The sequence below is a fragment of the Strigops habroptila genome, chromosome 14, assembly GCF_004027225.2.
Source record: "Strigops habroptila isolate Jane chromosome 14, bStrHab1.2.pri, whole genome shotgun sequence".
In the NCBI taxonomy this organism is placed as follows: domain Eukaryota; kingdom Metazoa; phylum Chordata; class Aves; order Psittaciformes; family Psittacidae; genus Strigops; species Strigops habroptila.
This window is the reverse complement of record NC_044290.2, coordinates 8,921,170-8,938,755: the sequence shown is the minus strand read 5'-3', so window position 1 is coordinate 8,938,755 and position 17,586 is coordinate 8,921,170. Positions and strand designations below refer to the sequence as shown.

General features: G+C 38.3%; 1 protein-coding gene across 4 annotated transcripts in view; it reads left to right on the top strand.

Moving 5' to 3' along the window:
* ERN1 (endoplasmic reticulum to nucleus signaling 1) overlaps window positions 1-17,586 on the top strand; it is a 33,003-nt gene that overhangs the window by 6,687 nt on the left and 8,730 nt on the right. For 3 of the 4 annotated variants that reach the window (XR_003994364.1, XM_030506288.1, XM_030506287.1), the window contains exons 2-8: window positions 2,627-2,738; window positions 12,341-12,374; window positions 13,343-13,415; window positions 14,443-14,515; window positions 15,629-15,751; window positions 16,600-16,701; window positions 17,234-17,495. Coding sequence is in view for 3 of the 4 variants with exons in the window: in XM_030506288.1 (XP_030362148.1) it covers window positions 2,627-2,738; window positions 12,341-12,374; window positions 13,343-13,415; window positions 14,443-14,515; window positions 15,629-15,751; window positions 16,600-16,701; window positions 17,234-17,495 (779 nt within the window). In the remaining variant the exon portion in view is untranslated. Of the gene's footprint in view, window positions 1-2,626; window positions 2,739-12,340; window positions 12,375-13,342; window positions 13,416-14,442; window positions 14,516-15,628; window positions 15,752-16,580; window positions 16,702-17,233; window positions 17,496-17,586 lie in introns of those variants that run through there. The other variant, XM_030506289.1, reaches the window with a different exon arrangement.

Below are 17,586 nucleotides of genomic sequence, written 5' to 3'. Positions count from 1 at the left end.
TTTAGAGAGGCACATCTTTTGTGATGATACACGCTTTATTCACTTCTCAGTAAGACAACAGGAAGAGAACATGCTTTGTGGTGAATATGCTGATTCTGTAAGATAAGAAGGTAAAAGATAAGAAAAACTTGTGCAGGGAGTAAAAAGTAGTCTAGAAAAACAGTTTTAGTCTGTATATGTGGAAGATGTGGTGGATTTGCTATATTCTGTATTTGTAACTAAACTTCAACACTAGTCATTACATTCTGGGTGTCAAATTCCCACCTGCACTTTAAAGGAACTTCAATAATTTTCACTTCCTGCCTTTAGCAGTTGTGTGTTCTTGCTCAGTTTACTGTGTTCTGCTATAGATGCAGTTTCACTGTATTTTTAAAGTAAAATGATCAGGTTTGGATAGTGGATTATTTTGGTGTATCTTTTTTGGTAGAAGAGCAGAGTCATTCCTTTTGTTTACGTCAAATGGTTATGTTCATGGAGCAGGTTTAGGGCAGGTAGATCTTCATTAACAAACAGGTATTTGTTGTGTTCCTGATGGTGTCTAATGTGCAGGATTTATTCCATACACGTTGTGTTGTTATAGTGCCTAAAAATGTTTTCTGCCTTATCTATGGCTGATGGAAGAAGAATTAAATTCCTTGGAATAGGGATTTTTAGTGAGTACAGTTGCAGTGAAAATACACATTTGTTTAGTATGAGAAAGCAGAAAAGTGATTGTCCAAAGTGTGGGTAAAAACCAGTTTACAAGAAGTGGTTCAAATTTAACAGTTCGTTGTGATTTCTTCTTTGAGCTCACACAGATGTGTGGTGCACACTAAACAGCTGCCTGCAACATCTGACACTTGAGAATGATGCTTAATTAAATGCAGTTCACCTGATGGGCATTGCTTGTGCAATGAGTTGTAATTCAGAGCTGTGCTATTAATTCAGTAACTTTAGTTCATGTTCTATGTTGTGTTTTGTTTCTGTTTTGTAAGCCCAGAGCCCTTCAGACAAGTTTATGCAACTGAGGCTTGCAAGTTATTTGATACTTGAAAGTATTAAATACTTTGCTTCTCAGCTAATATTTAAAGAAGTTAAACAACAATTACATCTTATCTAAAACAAATGCCTGGAAATATATATGTATTTGTGCATTAAATATGTACTAGCTTAAAATGAAACTGGCTTTTCAACATTTTTGTGTGTAAGAGGAAGAAATTCCTCACGTATTGTGAATCACTGTTAACCAGAACTGTTTAGCTTAGCTTTTTTTGTAAAATGTGTTGAGATCTTCAAGTGAAAATGAGCATGAGTGCAAAATGTTACTGCTCGAAGGATAATTTGAAATAAATTTTGGCCACTCTCCATTGCTTCTTGTTTTCATCTCAACTGTTCCCAATATATTTTGAAAATCTTAGATGTGAGGAGTGCTGACATTGCTCAGTCAGTGCCGCACTTGCTCATCACTGTTCCAGATGAGGACAATTATGTATCTGTACTTCCTGGATTCTTACCATGTTGTGAAGGAAGCAGTTCTTTGTTTGCTAAGAAGACTTATCTTTTGCGTAAAAGCAGCTACAAAGATAACTAGAATGCAACCCCAAGCTTCCCTTCTTGGTTTTGTTCAAAGCTAGTTTTATGAGGCAGCTGGGCAGGTTGAGCCTCACAATTCAGTGGCTTTCAGCCCCAAATGGATGTGATAATGGAGTGTGGGGTGTGTCTCCCTTTTCTGGTAGAAATCGTGCAGAATCTGTGGATCTGGCTTGTTAAATCTTATTTAAGGAAGGTGGGAAGACTGGACTTAGGTGTTTATAAATCAACTACAGCATCCTAAGTTGTTTTGGGAGTTCATGCACAAAAAGACCTAAAGTGCAAAATTTTCATTAATTCCTTTGACACAGTGGCTGCAATAATTTGCTTTAACACAAGTTCTAATACGAAAGAACGGGAACTCGTAAGTCTACAGTGCAGCATACACTTTCATTTCCTGAACTGTGGTAGGTTAAGAATTATATTTAACTGTGAAACTTCCTACATGCAGCAGGTGGCATACAGATGAGCAATGCAGAAACACTCTACAAATGTCATGTTACTTGAGCAATAATGTGAGACTTGGTAAATGGAAACAGGTGGGTGGGTCTTAGGGTTTGTGGGATCATCTTTAGGTAGGAAGAGTAGACATTAACATGTGTTTTCTGCTTTGTGTGATGAAACACCTTGGACTTAGCCTCACTGGTCCTGTTTCTATGATGTCCTTTTAATAAAATGACATGCTCTGCAATAACCAGGCTCAAAAGCTGCTTGTGCTGTCGGAATGACAGCAGGCACCAACAGCTCTGTACCCATACATGTAAATACATTGTGTGTTCGTGTTCCCAGTGGCAGAATGATTAGAACTCAAACTGAGATTTGAACCCTGTAGCTAACTGCTTTCTATGTCTGTGAATGCGTTAATACTTACAGACCTTAAACAGTTCCATAATGTTGACAGCAAAAAAATGCATAAAATAAGTCACTGAATTCAAAGGGAAAAAGTTGTCCAGTCTGTATGATTGAAAAGTGATGTCTAGACAATGTGTGTATGACAGTTACAACTCTGTAATAAATAATTACATTCAGCATATGTTTGTTTGTTTGTTTTTCCCAGAACACCAGCTCAGTAACTCTGCCAGAAACATTGTTGTTTGTTTCAACCCTTGATGGAAGTTTGCATGCTGTCAGCAAGCGGACAGGAGCAATCAAGTGGACTTTAAAAGAAGGTGAGCAGGAGGTATCCTGGTACCCTCTACTCAGTAAGAACAGTCAAATTAATTGATAATTCAAACTGTTGTAGGGCCTGGTAAATACTTTCTTTTCTTTCCTATTTTTGCTCTTGTTCCAGAATTAAGCTACAGTGTTTCTGGAGTCACGTTCATCTTCATATTTTCACTTGCAGATTTTTCCCAGGTTTGTGGTTGGGTGTTTTTTGCCAGAATGTTTAAGCTGTAGTGGTATAATTGGTAGGTATCGAGCTTTATGGGCATGAGTGCACTATCATCAAGCATAAACAGAATAGATGTCAAATGAGAGTGCCAGCTGATGCAACTGGTGGCAAAAGGCTTGCATGATTGTATCTCTGGAATACCCTGCATTCACTGGTGCAGTGGATATCATGCAAACCTGGGGTCTTTTTTTCTATAATAGACATTTAGGAACAGCACAACTTTTTAAATGAAAGAACTGTACTTGTGTAAAAAAATTTAACATTGTTCAGTGACCGGAAGTTATTTTGTGATTGTAGTTACTGAGCAGAGAGAGCTCTTTCTGTCTTCATGAAAAAAATCAATATTTAATACAAATTTGTTTTAGTGGGGCTGTGATTACATATGGTAGAAGTGATAGTAGCACTTTCTCGTCACTTCTGGAAATAAACTAGAAAGCAGGTCAAATGGGAAGGAGTCACAGTGATTGCATCATTTTGTCCTCTATTTTTAAACCTGCTATCAGTTTAATAGGTGAGCTGAAATGGTAGGAAATGGATTGTGCATATCCATACATGTCTGCAGTACAAACCAGTTGTTCTTATTTGTGAAGCCATTCATATTTGAATGCAAATCTACCAGGCATAAAATTAAGTTCATAAATGAGCGAAGAATGCTTTTTTAGCTCCTCTTGGAGTAAAAAGGGGTGAGCAAGTATTTTCTCAAAGGATTTTGGTTAGTAGGTGTGATGACATTGTCTCTTCTCTCTCCTCTTCTAATTTAGACCTCTCTTTTCCTTGAATAGGCTTGAATAAAAAAAAATAATCAGTCTCCTCCTTCATTGTTGCTATAGACTACCACGGTGTTAAAAGAAGCTTTCTGGTTTTTGCTTGTCATTCAACTGACATGAACAGACACTGCTTAGTCCTATCCTAGAAGGATATAATAACAGGCTTTTGCTTGCAGCCAGACTTAGTAACTGGCAGTAGGTTTTTTGAGGAAGAAGTGAGCACACTTTGGCAATGAAGGGTCTTGGTCAGAGTGTATTGCTCAAGGAACTTCCCTTGGTTAAAAAAAATTGTTGCAAAACTATTGTTGGTACAGTAGAACTGCCACACTGGACAGTTGAGTTCTATAGGACTAATTTATTCTCTGTTCCTGTGTGTTACTCTATCTTTTCTACGTGAGGTATGTTCAGTTGCTTTTTGTAAAGCACTTACAGCCCATTAGTTTATTTCTGTGGAATAGAACACACATGGGTCAATGGAAAAAAAAGTGATAGTTATCATTGTTACAGAATGCTTCAGGAGTTGACTTAGTTCCGTGTCCGTGGGACAAGGGCCTCTACGTATGAATTGGTAAATTAATTTGTAATTGGAGGGGTTTTATTTAGGTTTGCAAAACTGTGTTTGGTGGGAAGCCCAATAAAGATACGACAGTGCTGGAAACTAACAGCCCATGCGAGTCCTTATCTTGTTGTGCCAAGTCCCTCGAGAGATTTAATAGTGCAGAATTCACTATTAATGTTAGTATATAAACACAGGTGTGCACTCTTGCTGTCAACAATATGCTTGTATTGCTACAGAGAATTACCCAGTGGGAAGTTGCAAGCAACGTTCTTGCAGATGCCATTTTACCTTGGTGGTCAGCCAGTGAACCATGTGTTGTAGTTCGTGTGCTTTGAGAAGCTGTGGAGGTCACCTCAAGTGCTGCAGTGACATTCATCAGGAAGGGAGGGTTTTATTACTGCACTTAAGCAGCAAGGTATTTAACAAAGGACAATCCATATACATTTTATTTTCACTGGGGAAAAAACCCAAGGCAGTGTTCATTATCAGGCAGTACTTAAACAAACATGAAAATCTTACCATGTGTGGTTTGTTTTAATTTGGTACTGAAGCTTATCTTAGGTATGCAGAGGTAAATGAGCCAGTGGTTGCCACCACAATAGTATGTTTGGGTTTCCTGCCTTCATGTGGTGTTGGCAGGAAAGGCAGTCTGCATACTTGTGCTCCCAGTAAAGTAAGCACAAAAATGGGTCAGTTAGTAACAGGACTGTCCAGTAGTTTAGAAATAAAGCTGCATTCCCTGCAGTTACATGTACAGAGATTGTTGACTTACTTGTTGAGGGTGCTTAATACCTTAATTTCCTGTTGGCTTCAATGGATCCTACTGTTTGACAGCTCTTGGGATTTTTCCAGTAGCCAGGTGACTGATGTTCCTCATTCCCTGGGCCTTGGAAGGCTGGAATGGGGTTGAAAAATACAGATATAGAAAGATGCCACACTTGTCCTCCTCCCAAATTTCTGAGAGGCACCTCTGTTCCTGCTGTGGCCCCATGAGACCACAATGTATTGAAAGGCATTCATTTGAAAGAACATTGGAAAGGTGTGGCACATATTTAAGACTAAATAAGGCTCTTAAGTGCCATCTCTGATCAATAAAGGAGCTGTTAGTTCCAAATGGCAGCTCGATAGGCTCCCTTGTTTTCTGCACTTGCCACTAGCAAGACACGTAGTGAGCATCCTCAGTAAGATTACTCAGGATGAAATCTCTTCCCCAAAATTGCTGGAAATGAAACTTCCTTTGTAATTTCATATAGACCTGTTTGAAAAGTGCAGGGCACAGCACTTTAGGTTTGCTTTTACATACAGGTAGAAAAGTAGACAGTAATAGAAATGGTGATAAGAAACCTGTTAGCAAGGCTGAATCTGGAGAATGCTCTTCTTAATGTTAAACTTTGTATCTGTAATTCTGATTTCAGTGTGAACTTTAAGAATGTGATTTGAAGACTGTCCTGTTCCTTCACATCTTTGTAAAACTCATCCTGTACGTCTTTGTTAACTCAAGAGCTTGGGCTAATGAGCAGAATGTTGAGCTTTGAGAGGTTAAGAATGTAGTGTTTCAAAACTACTGTTGGACAAAGTATTTCTCTGTTCTTCTGCAGTCACTTCTGTGTGTCCTTCTGTGCTGTTCAAAGTGATCATTCTTTTCGTTTACAAGCTCCTTAAAAGCTTTCCCCCTAAGAACTAATTCAAGGTAATTTGTCAGAAGAACGTATAACATAGAGAGATTTGGGTCTAGATTTAGAGCCAGAAGAATTTTTGTTGTCATCTTTGGTTCTCTGTAGCAATCAAAAACCCAATGGCCCATAATCAATCTAAAACATTTTGAATTCTAATACCTTACTCATAACCTATGGACTTCAGTGGACTAATCATGATAATAAAAAGATGTAAAGACTGTATTTATTAATGGTATGCAATATGTGGATTTTCAAGGGCAAATCTGAGATCTGTAGGTCCCACTCTAATAACAGTGGTTATTCCCAGGCAAGAAGGAATATCTTTGTGTGTAGCTGTAAATTAATAAGAATTGTTGAAACAAAGCAATTGTAGACCAATACTCTTTCCAGCAAATTCCATAGGATAGTTTGTTAGTATCTCTAACCTCACGTACTGTAACTGCAACAGCAGGCGAGGATGACATGATCTTCAACTGGCCCGTTAGCCCAAATCTGATGGTGGGGCCTGAGGTCAGGAAACCGTTTTTTCCAGCTTGTTCCAGTGGGGCAGCAACTTACTCATTTGCTGTTTCAGAATCCCCCACTTCTCCTTTTCAGTCATTGGTTCTACCTAAGGGCATATTACAGCAATGAAAATATGCAACTCTATCTTCTGCATTAGAAGAGACTTGGGGCTTGGTCAAAGAGCAAATTTTATCTTATCTTGTGTTTGTGAAATATGGAGAAAAGTCAAACACATATTTAGCATTATGGTTATAGTTTCAAAAATTGCATATATATGGCTTTTTTTTATATATGTATGCAAAACATGGGTTAGAATTATTTCAGAATAACCTGAAACTTGTATACTTCTGCCCACTCACAAGCAAATGGTAGAGGCATAAATATTTTCTGGCCATGATGCAACTGAAACTGTACTGGGACATCTGCCTGCCACCAGGTCAGATGGGAATTTCAAGGAAACAGAACTGTGCCAAATAATTTACTAAATGACTGGACAATCATTATGTTAACAGGTTTCTAATAGCTGTTGTAGTTGTGAGTAAACTCTCAAGGGTCTAGAATAAATCTTTACAATCTAGGGTCAATGCCCTTTTAATTCTTTTTTTCTTGATATAGTTATTTTACAAATCTTTTTATTAACTTGTAAAACTGAAAGCCTTTCAGTTCTCATAGGATAAAGTTTTTGAAGTCCCACAATGACATGGAGAGGTATCAGCACTCTTTTTAATGGTATTTCTATTCTCCTGATGCCCTTCAATGTCCTGTGCTTGTGGCCATTAATGTACTTTGCTGAATGAAGAGCATCAGTGACAATAACGTTACTCAGTGTGTGTGCACGTGCTTGTTTACGTACAGGTATGTATTGCCAGATCAGAAAGCTAAAGCAAGTGTGCATTGAATTACAGGATTTTAATGTAGGAATCATTAACATAATCTGCCTTAGTGGAGGCTGTAGGGAAAACAAATTGGAAATCCATGGGAATATTTATAGAAGACTTGGTGTTCCCTCCAGCACTGGAGGTATTTACAGGATGGTGTCCTGCTTGCAAACTTGTTCTCCCACATAGTTTTTTTCATACCTTTTCTTAGTCTAGAAAGTGGAAAGTTTTTGGGCAGGATATCCCATCAAAAGCTTTATGTAGGACACTGCAAGAAGTTGTTTTTTTCCTCTGCTACGGCTAATGGAAGCTTAAGGGAGAGGCAGATGTATTTTTACCACATTTTCTCTATAAGGTTGTTGTTCTGATACACAATACTTACTGCTTTGTTCAGTGGTTATTATCACTGTTGGTACTGGAACAGATCGGGCCTATTAGAATGACTTACCTAATTACAGGGAACTGCAGTTCAGGGAAGTTTTGAAAGCAGGATTAGTGTTTCCAGTCTCGGCATGTTACCAGTGGAGTGCTGAGCTGCTGGAGATAAGGCCTCAGCTCTCTGACTTTTGCAAGAGCTTTTTCCGTTTGGCCCATTGTGCAGCAAAAGGTGACTTCAGTTATAAGACAACTCATTCTTTTACTAGTCTGTAGTCATGCATGTGAAAACTATTGCAAGACCTGACAATAAATTAAACTCAAGATTCTTTTTATCTCAAAGTGAGTTCTTATTTTGAAACAAACTTTGAAATAAAGTTGGAATATGTCCCAAACCACATCAAAGTGAATGCGAAGAGTTCACTGTCTGTCTTCAAAGTGTCTTTGCAGAACTACAGTTTTAGTTCAAGATCATGAAAGTGTTAAGAAAATGAGAATATCTACATCACCCGAGTAGCTAAAACTGTAGAGAAATGGCTCTCCGCAGCCTGGTGTTCCAGGTGGATGGTGCTAGTAGTGAAAGCAGAATTCCTTTCATTTCAGAAAATAAACTTCTCCGTCAGTTTGTGTTCACTCCATTGTGAATAGCCTCATGTGTGGAAATGAATCAGATATTGATACTAAATGCTTTCTAAGAGCTCATATACAACACTCCAGTGTTTCAGGAAGCCATCAAAATAATCAGTGTTTCGGTTCATGTGCCAGTAAGTACTAAACGAAATTCCCGCAGCTTTGTTACAACCTTTTAATCAGCTCCATCTGCCTCATTTTTATCTTTGTTAGTAAATCAAATTTCAGTTCCTGAGAAAACAAGTAAAAGCAGGGTATTTTTTCAGTTCTGATGAAACGCTATTGTTCTTGATAGTGAAGACTTGATACTAAACAAATGTTGAAGGGCTTTCTCATGAGCATGATGCTTCTGTACAGCACACGCTGAACAGCTTGGAACTTGTCATAAGGCTTTCATTCATGTCTTGTGATATGCAAGAATGCTTCAGAAGTTGAAGAGACATTCATGGGATTTCCAGCATTGTTTATTGAAGTGTAGGATACAAGTGTTGATGAAATTGTTATAAATTGGGATTTTTTTAAAGTAGATTGCTCAGTCTTAGAAAATGAAGTGAAAACAAGTTATTAGTCCAAAAATGCTGTGCTGTGTTAATATTGTTCACTGTATTTTGGGGGCAGAAGGGGAGCTATAGGAAAGTGTTACTAAGCAGACTCTCCTGCAAATGTCATGGTCAAACCAGGATCAGTTGCTAGAAAACATAATCTGTGTTTTGAAATTTCCTGTCATTGTTCAAGTTTTCCTGAGCATTCTTTGAAAACCACCTGAAATACCAATATGTTTGAGGAAATCTCATTGTCCTGTTCTGCTGGTAAGTGCATGTGTATTACATCAGTAACAGTGCAGTTAGACAATTTGGAGCTTGATTCAGGTACTACTAGTTCTATATTGTAACTTCATATAACAGCTTCACACCTCCATTTAATTCAGACAATAAGCAGTCCTTTTATTAAAATTAAATGTAAAGGTTTCTGAGGGTAATTTGGACATGAAACTATTTTCTTATGCTTTGCCTAGGCTGACTGAGAAGTGATTTTAAAGAAAATTTACATTACTATGCTTTATACTTAAACAATATGTATGCAGTCAGTGGCTTTGTTATCAGTAAGGATCGTTTGAGATGTTTGTAGATAGGACAAAGTTGCTCAAGCCTGTTGGTGAAGATTGCTGTTGTCGAGCAATAGGCACCATCACTACAGGTGACAGTTTATTTCTTTACCAAGTGAAATGCTCTCTGTGTAATCAGTTCATCAAAGACTTGCAGAGTTTATTTGGTTTTTGCCTTTAGCAATGCTTGTAGCATTTGCATTAAATCTTGCTTCAACTGAGGCAGGTGCCATTGTCTGCTGATTTATGAGGCTGTTTCTTTTGCAAAACTGTGAGTTTCCCTTCCCGTGAAGCATTTATGAATATCAGAAGTCTAGCCTGTATTCTTTAATGTCTCTATTCTTTTAGCTTATTTCACCTGGACTTAGGGATACATTTGAGTATATAAACTTGATGTCTGTTTGCTTTTAAGTAGTTCAACCTAGCAGTTCAGCTGCAGAGGTTGAACTACTTTCACCAGTCATTTATATGGCCATTTAAAGTATATATACTTTCACACACGTATATATAATGCTCAGCTAGTGCTTTTTCTTGCTTGCTTTTTTTATTAGTAATGGAGATATGATAAGTCCTCATGTGTTGCATTAGGTATCATAAAGCTCATGGAATACTTGAAGCAAACACTGAGAAATAATTAGCATATAATCAACTGAAAGTCTGGAGCAGGGGCTCCCTCCCAGCATATCCTGAAACCAGTGTCTTCACACGAGGGATAGAAACAAATTGCTTGATGCAGTTAATGGAATAAAGCATGGTCTGTAGAGACAGATATGTAACCATGAAACACTTAGCTCCTTTGTTTCAATGCTAATTATTCTTAGGCCTTTTGATGTGTACTTGGATTCTCAATAAATTAAATGGAGTTTATGATATGATGTGGACCTCTGCACTTGCATAGCATTACCATCTTTTAGCAGTGAACAGTGGTAATGGTGATAATTCATCATTAGGAGAAAAGTTGCTCAAGATAGGTATTCTTGCCATCCACCTTCTATGGCTGTCAGTGCCTCGGACTACCAGCTAAGTTATCTTGGCATTTTTGCTGCCTGTGTACAAACTCTGAGTATAAGGTAGCATGATTAGGCTGTGTCTGGTGTCCAGTGGGTTTCTTCCCACAGCTGGCACTCAGCTCTGCAGGGTCCCTGTGTTAGAGGAAAGTTGCTGTGATGTGGAGGGAGACTGGTGTTTGACACTGCCAGTGTGGGAGATGCCAGTGCAGTGGTAGGTAACCATGTGATGAGGAAAATAGGTAAAGCAGGAACTTGACATGTCTGCTCCCTGAGCAGAGAGTTTACTAGGCATAGTATGATTCAGTGCTTGAGTAGAGCACTGCTTCCTCTCCAGTTAGTTGGGTTGTTCCCAGAAGCTTAATATGCTTTTGAATAGGTTATTCTAACAGCTTTGAGGATGTATGTGGAACATTTTTAGGCTTAAAAAGAAGAAAAGCTTTGAACAAAGCTGCTCAGAGAGTAGTTACTGTTATAAAAAGAGATGGATGAAAATAGCTTTACTGTTATTCCTTATATTGTGCTTGCTTTCTGTCTGTGATACTATATGTGCATCTTTTGGTGACTGCTATTTTCAGGTGCATTGTGGCTAGAGATCTCACTGGATAGGGGTTTCCTATGTCTTGTTTTAATCTGTTATGTAAAATGAAGGCACATCCTCCCAGGCCGTTATCATCAAACCCAGCAGTTCGTGTGGTGCAATGTATTGCAGGGTAGTAGAGGCTTTGTAAGAGCCGTGCAACAAACCCTGAATTTCTTGTTCTTGTCTTGCTTAGCTCTGCAAATATCACAGTACACTCAAGCTGTCCAGAATTTGTGCCAGTTTCCCAATCAAAGGCTCTCAAACCATCATTGTTTTGTTCTTATTTCCTTTCTGTTGCCTCATGAGAGGCAGAACAGATGTAGAAACAGTGTTTATTTGCTTGGTCATCTCTCGTCATCTTAGTGGGGCTTATTCTAGTGTAATGGTTTGATTTTTCCTGCAGAACTAAAGATACCTTGCATCCTCTCTGAGTTACTGTCTGACAATGTAGCCATAAAGAAGCACACAGGTTTGTCTTGGAAATTGTAGAGTATGTCTTACAGATCTGGGAACCTCAGATAGTAATTTTGAGGTTACATCACCTTACCTTTTAATATGTAAGGATTTAGATTTATCATTGTCAGGTTTTATTTCGTAACTTTTTTGTTGATGAAAGCTAAACTGTGATTCTGGTCACTTGAAATACCAACTGCTGTGAGATTGTTTCCAAACCTTTTGATTTCTATGTAATGTGGATTCTTGGATAAACTTATTGGAGAGGTTATTTAAGTGGAAAAAAATCAGGTTTTGGGTGATTTTGTATAGCCCTTGGCAGACTTCTGGTTTTCTTTTTGCTTATATGTTGATCACAGAGGTTTTATCTTTTTTCCGACTGGTGTTGGAGTCTTTCTCTTAGATCATTGACAATCTTCTGATTGATTTCAGTAGGGGTAGCATTAGGCTTTCAGTTGTGTGTTGCATCTTAAATTACATGCTGAGCTGGCTAGAAAGCACATGGTTACCTGCCTGATACACAGGGTTCTTGAGACACAAAGTAGCAGAAGTTCATAAAATACATAGCTCCCAGGGGCAGCTGGGGAGTAGTGTGAATAAAACTGAGTAAGGAACTTTGGAAGGTTTAAAACTTCTCAGGTGCTTTGCACTTTCCCATGTTATAAACCCAGTTGCATGACCAAACGGGATTGCTGAGGCTGCTGAGGTGGCCACGTTCAAACTCCATGCATCAGCCTCAAACATGAGCAAGTTGTTGCAGGCCTGACTTAATCCTGTATCTCATGAGCTCAAGGAATTGAATTGCCAGTATTATGACTTTATTTTTCTTCTGTTTATGCAGATCCTGTACTCCAGGTGCCAATACATGTGGAAGAGTAAGTCTGTTGCTTTATCTCATTTATTGCTTGATCAATTATCACTGATGTCTTGAAATTGGTTTAATTTGAACCAAAACTGTCTATGTTCTAGTAAAGTTGCATACTTTACAGCAGTCAGTTTAAGGTGGTTTAGAGAGCAGATACAGAAAGGGTGCAATTAGCTACATATAATTCTGTTATTTGTAGGACTAAAAAGAAACATCCTGTCTGCAGACTGTTGTCTCAAGCCCTTGCTCAGGTTCTGAGATCAAGGGTGCTAACCGTGCCACAGTCTTAACTGAACATCTTTGAAAATGGCAGAAACAGCTCAGGAGTGATCTGTGCTCATTCCTTCAAATAGAAAACTAACAATAGTGAAGCATAGGGAACTCCAGCCACCACCAGAATCTTCAAATGAAATCCTCAAGATGTTACTTCAGAGCAGCTCCTCCAGCATAGCAATCTCACGTTTAACTAGAAAATGTGGGGCTTTAACTTCGTCTCTGAAGTCAGTGGTAACATCCTTTTCTTTGTTGTGGTTTGTTTTTGATGTTGGGGGTTGGGTTTGGAGTGTGTTTTCTGTAGTTTTGGGTGGGTGGGGATTCCTTCTCAGTGTTACATGGTTCTGGCAGCTCTTTTACTGTTCCTTGCCTGCCTTCTGCTGGGTTTGTTTGCTTTGTTTTTAGTTGTGTGACATTTTAAAAGCATATAGATCTTCTTTAAAAGCCTTCACCCAAGTGATTGCCTGCCACGTTGGGATCTTTGCATTTTCAAATGTATCAGTAATCAGTTGATTAATTTCAGAACTGATACATTGTTTCATTTTCACAGTTAAGAAATGAAACATCAAAAAGTAGATAGTACAAAGCAAAAAAAAATGTAGTGTCAGATGAACTTCTCTGTGCAGCCAGTTGTAACCACAGATGCTTTCCTGTTCTCTGAGGAGCACAGTACTTTATCATTTGTAATCGCTGCTTAAATCCTAGGCCAGCCTTTCTTCCCGACCCAAACGATGGCAGTTTGTACACACTTGGTGGCAAGAATAATGAAGGCTTGACTGTAAGTATATTTTTGTCTTCTCTGATAATGTTTAGAAAAGTGCCCCAGTCAGACTCACATGATGGATACTCCCTGAGGGAACTTGCTGCTTTCTTGACAGTACTGGAAAGTTTTTTGCAGGCTTTTGTGCTATTTAATAGAAGCATGCCAGTTTCTTGGAACAGCTTGATCAGACTGGCCAAAACGCAGCATGCTCTGCCTGTGCCACTGTTAGGATACAAGTTTTTGGAATGAGAGTGCCCTGTATTGTGTTGCTAGCACCTCTGCAGGGTGAAAACATACTTCATTAGAGCAGAAAGTTGCCACCTTTCTTGTGATTATCAGGAAATAAATTTGGCTTGAAAATATCAACCCCACACGTGTGTTTTCCACTTGTACTATTTTCTGTAGCTTGCTAAAATAATGATGATGACATAAAATTTATGCAGTATTACCTAAATACTGAATAATCTCTCTATGCTTTGCTGGGAAAAGTGCACCCAGAATAATACAAATCATATATGCCATTTTCACCCAAATGCGTAATTCTCTAAACCCATCTGCCAAAAGGTAGGATTAATGTATGTTCTGTGCTGACACCTTTAGATGTCTCTCTAAGATTTAGTAAGCAGACAAAAATGCTGAACCCTTTCAAAAGAGTCACCAGACCATGTAACCCACAGATAGTAGCTCATGTTTGAGTTTTATTTTTAAAGTTTGTGGGGATACTGGGATAAAATGTTTGGCTTCCCACAAGTCTCTCTTCTGGCAGCTGATATCTCTGATTTCCCTTAAGAACTTCAATATTAAGTATTTTAGTATTTACTCAACCACTCCTCTTACCTCTGGGTTTGCAAAGCAGGGCCTTGACCTGAAATTCTGCATTCTCAGGCACTGCAATAATACAAACAATAAAAACCTGTCATTTGAAGTTTCTCACCTGGTCATTTTCTGACCATCCTTTTCTGTGAACAAATACGACAACTCTCACAGCAATGTAAATAAGCTTTTATTGTGGTTGGTTGTTTGTTATTTTTTTTTCCCCTAGAAACTTCCATTTACTATCCCAGAGCTGGTGCAGGCGTCTCCCTGTCGCAGTTCAGATGGGATCCTGTACATGGGTGAGCTCAAATTTTATCTCTTTTAGACTCCAAGATGTTCAGTGACTACAAAAAGTAGATTCCCAGAAAGACTGCATGGAAAAACGCTTTATTTTGCATGTTAATTATGGGTTTTCATGAACCTTTCTAATGACAGAAAATCTGATTAATGTAGAATTCCATTACTGTTTGAAGATCAAAACCCAACTACTTTTCCTGAAGGAGAAAATAGCTTTACTAAGCAGTGAATAGCCTATAAGGGTTTTTTTTGTTTCCCGAGATGCTATCTGTTGAACAAAATGCGGCTTCTAATTAAGATCATCTTATGCTTATAAATATGATTGACTGCCTGACAATTATAATTAAATTAGAAATTCCATTGCAACACGGTTACACATCCTCCGTTATCTGAGATAGTCAGTTCAATTATACTACAAATAGTAACAAATTTATGGCTCATTGCCCTGACTAATTCTAATTGCAGATGGATTTCGGAGGAGAAAGGGAAAACGAAGAACAGTTATTACTTATCAGAACAGTAAAATGTGTGAAGGATCAGGATGAACTTAGTATTGGTTTTTTTTCTAATCCGAAAGGCCATTGCCTTCTTCTGGTTCTCCACTCTGTGTCTCTCCAGTAAGGGAGTGAAAAATGTTTATTTGAAGCTTCTAAACACAACACATATGTCTTAGCATCAGAGAAATATTTAAGGTCATGGCTTATGTAGTCTTGAATGGGATGTTAGGGTTACAATCCTTAACTAACTTGAAATGTGTAGACCCTCTTAATTTTTTCCACCTACTGTCCTTCAACACTAGCACTTCAGTCTCCTCTTCTGCTAGCTCACAGGTCTTCTGCACTCAGAACTCTATCGGAGTTTATCAGTGTGAAGAAATAATGCAGCCAGTAGTCCTTACTGTTCTAAATATTGTATTTAGGTTTTCTTGTCAATATTTGGGATTGGCCAGTAGTGCTGAGTGATGAAACTAAGCCTGGCTATGAGAATTGTTTTATTAAAAATGCTATATTCATGCTAAGTTTATGAGCCTACTAAAGAAAAAAGAAGTCTGAAAAACTTGGTGGAAGTGCAGTTTTTCCAACTGAATGGTAATGTGGCTTGAACTCTAATTCTAGGTAAAAAGCAGGATATTTGGTATGTGATTGACCTCATGACTGGGGAGAAACAGCAAACCTTGACTTCTTCATTTGCAGAAAGTCTTTGCCCATCAGCATCCCTCCTGTATCTTGGGAGAACAGGTCATATGCTTTTTTATTCTACAGCTTAGAATAGATGTGGTGTTGTCATTGTATTTAAAGTTTAGGCTCATTACAAATAACCTTGTGATCGGGTCAGGTTTTCAAGTTTATTTTTTAAAAGAAGTTTTGTAATTTACAGTTTTAGGCTGCACACAGAAGAATTATTAACTCTCCATAGCAGTAGAAAGATGCTGGATCTCTTTAAACTTTGCCAGGTGGCATGATCAATGATTCTTCTTGTTGATATAAGTGGCATTTATGTTCTATTTAACAGTGCATTCTAATAGCAGTTGGGAACCCAAGTTTGCTCTGTAACATACAGCTTTTATAAAAACCATTTAAAGAAAATGGAGATCCAGCATATCCACCAAAACTTCAAATGCAGTATTCTACATAACTGTTAAAATTAGACCAACACCATGTAGGTGTTGACTAGTAAAAAAGAGAAAGTGCTACAGGCTTGTTCTTTAACCTCTATATTAATGCGTTCTTTAAGTGTGATAGCTCAGTTACACAACATGGTATGTTGAATTTTAGAAGGCAGGGTTTGGAAATGTCTAAGTAAAACAAAATACATGAGAAGAAGCTGTGCAGTAAAACCAAAATGCTGGTAACGTGGGCAGTAACTGTCTGGGGGGCTTGTTCTGAGGTTCCTGTAGACTAGTATGAGTGGATTGTGTGTTGTTGGCTTTAAGAGCTGTGAAATGTTTGTTTATGTGTTGGGAAGATGAAATGCAGAGAGCAGGAAGTGGTGTGTGTGGTGTTCTGAAGAATGTCTCAGATTTCAGATGATTGATTCTATTCTCTCATAGGTTTTTTTGCTTCACAGACTGTATATTTTTTAACAGAGTACACAATCACAATGTATGACACCAAGAAGAAGGAGCTGCGATGGAATGCCACCTATTTTGATTATGCAGCTACTCTGCCTGATGAAGACATACAATACAGTAAGAATTTAATTGCTGTCTTTCCACAGACACACATATTGGCTCTGGGGTTTGCATATGGGCAAAAATAGTGATTTTTTTTTTTTTTTTTTTTTTTTTTTTCTCTAATTAAGAGGCCAAGCTGTCTGTCTGGTTTTTGTGCAGTTGATATGCATCTGCCAGGTTTTATCCTTTATATACTGTAATATCTAGGGCCTGTTGGGTAGCTTGAGGTAAACTGAATCTATGATGATACAGCTCTTGAAGATATGACTCTTTAAAATAGAGTGAAAAGTAGCAGGAGAGGAAGCAAACCTAAACTGTGGTGCGCACTTGGGAAAAGCCATTACAATGCTGTTGCACTGTGTGGAGATGCTGCTGCATTGCAACTGAACTTTTATCAGCCTAATTCCCATGACTGACCAGCTATTCTTTTGCAATATAAAGTGAAATGGACTCACAGTTAATGTAAGGCTTGAACTGTTACTGTGTATTATTAACAGTGCATGTCTGCAGCAATCCACATAAGCTCCTCTATCTTTTTATATCATAGAAATGTCCCACTTTGTGTCTAATGGAGACGGACTGGTGGTGACCGTAGACAGTGAGTCTGGTGACGTACTGTGGATTCAGAATTACGCTTCTCCTGTGGTAGCTTTTTACATCTGGCAGCGTGAAGGATTACGGAAAGTTATGCACACTAACGTGGGGATAGAAACGCTGCGGTACTTGACGTTCATGTCTGGGGAGGTTGGACACATTACCAAGTGGAAATATCCTTTTCCAAAGGAAACGGAGACCAAGAGCAAACTGACGTGAGCATGAATATTCCTCTTGTTCTCACTGTCTATTTGCATGAGCTTTGTCATTAAAACCTTATTTGTATACATGCAGTTAAGGATTATT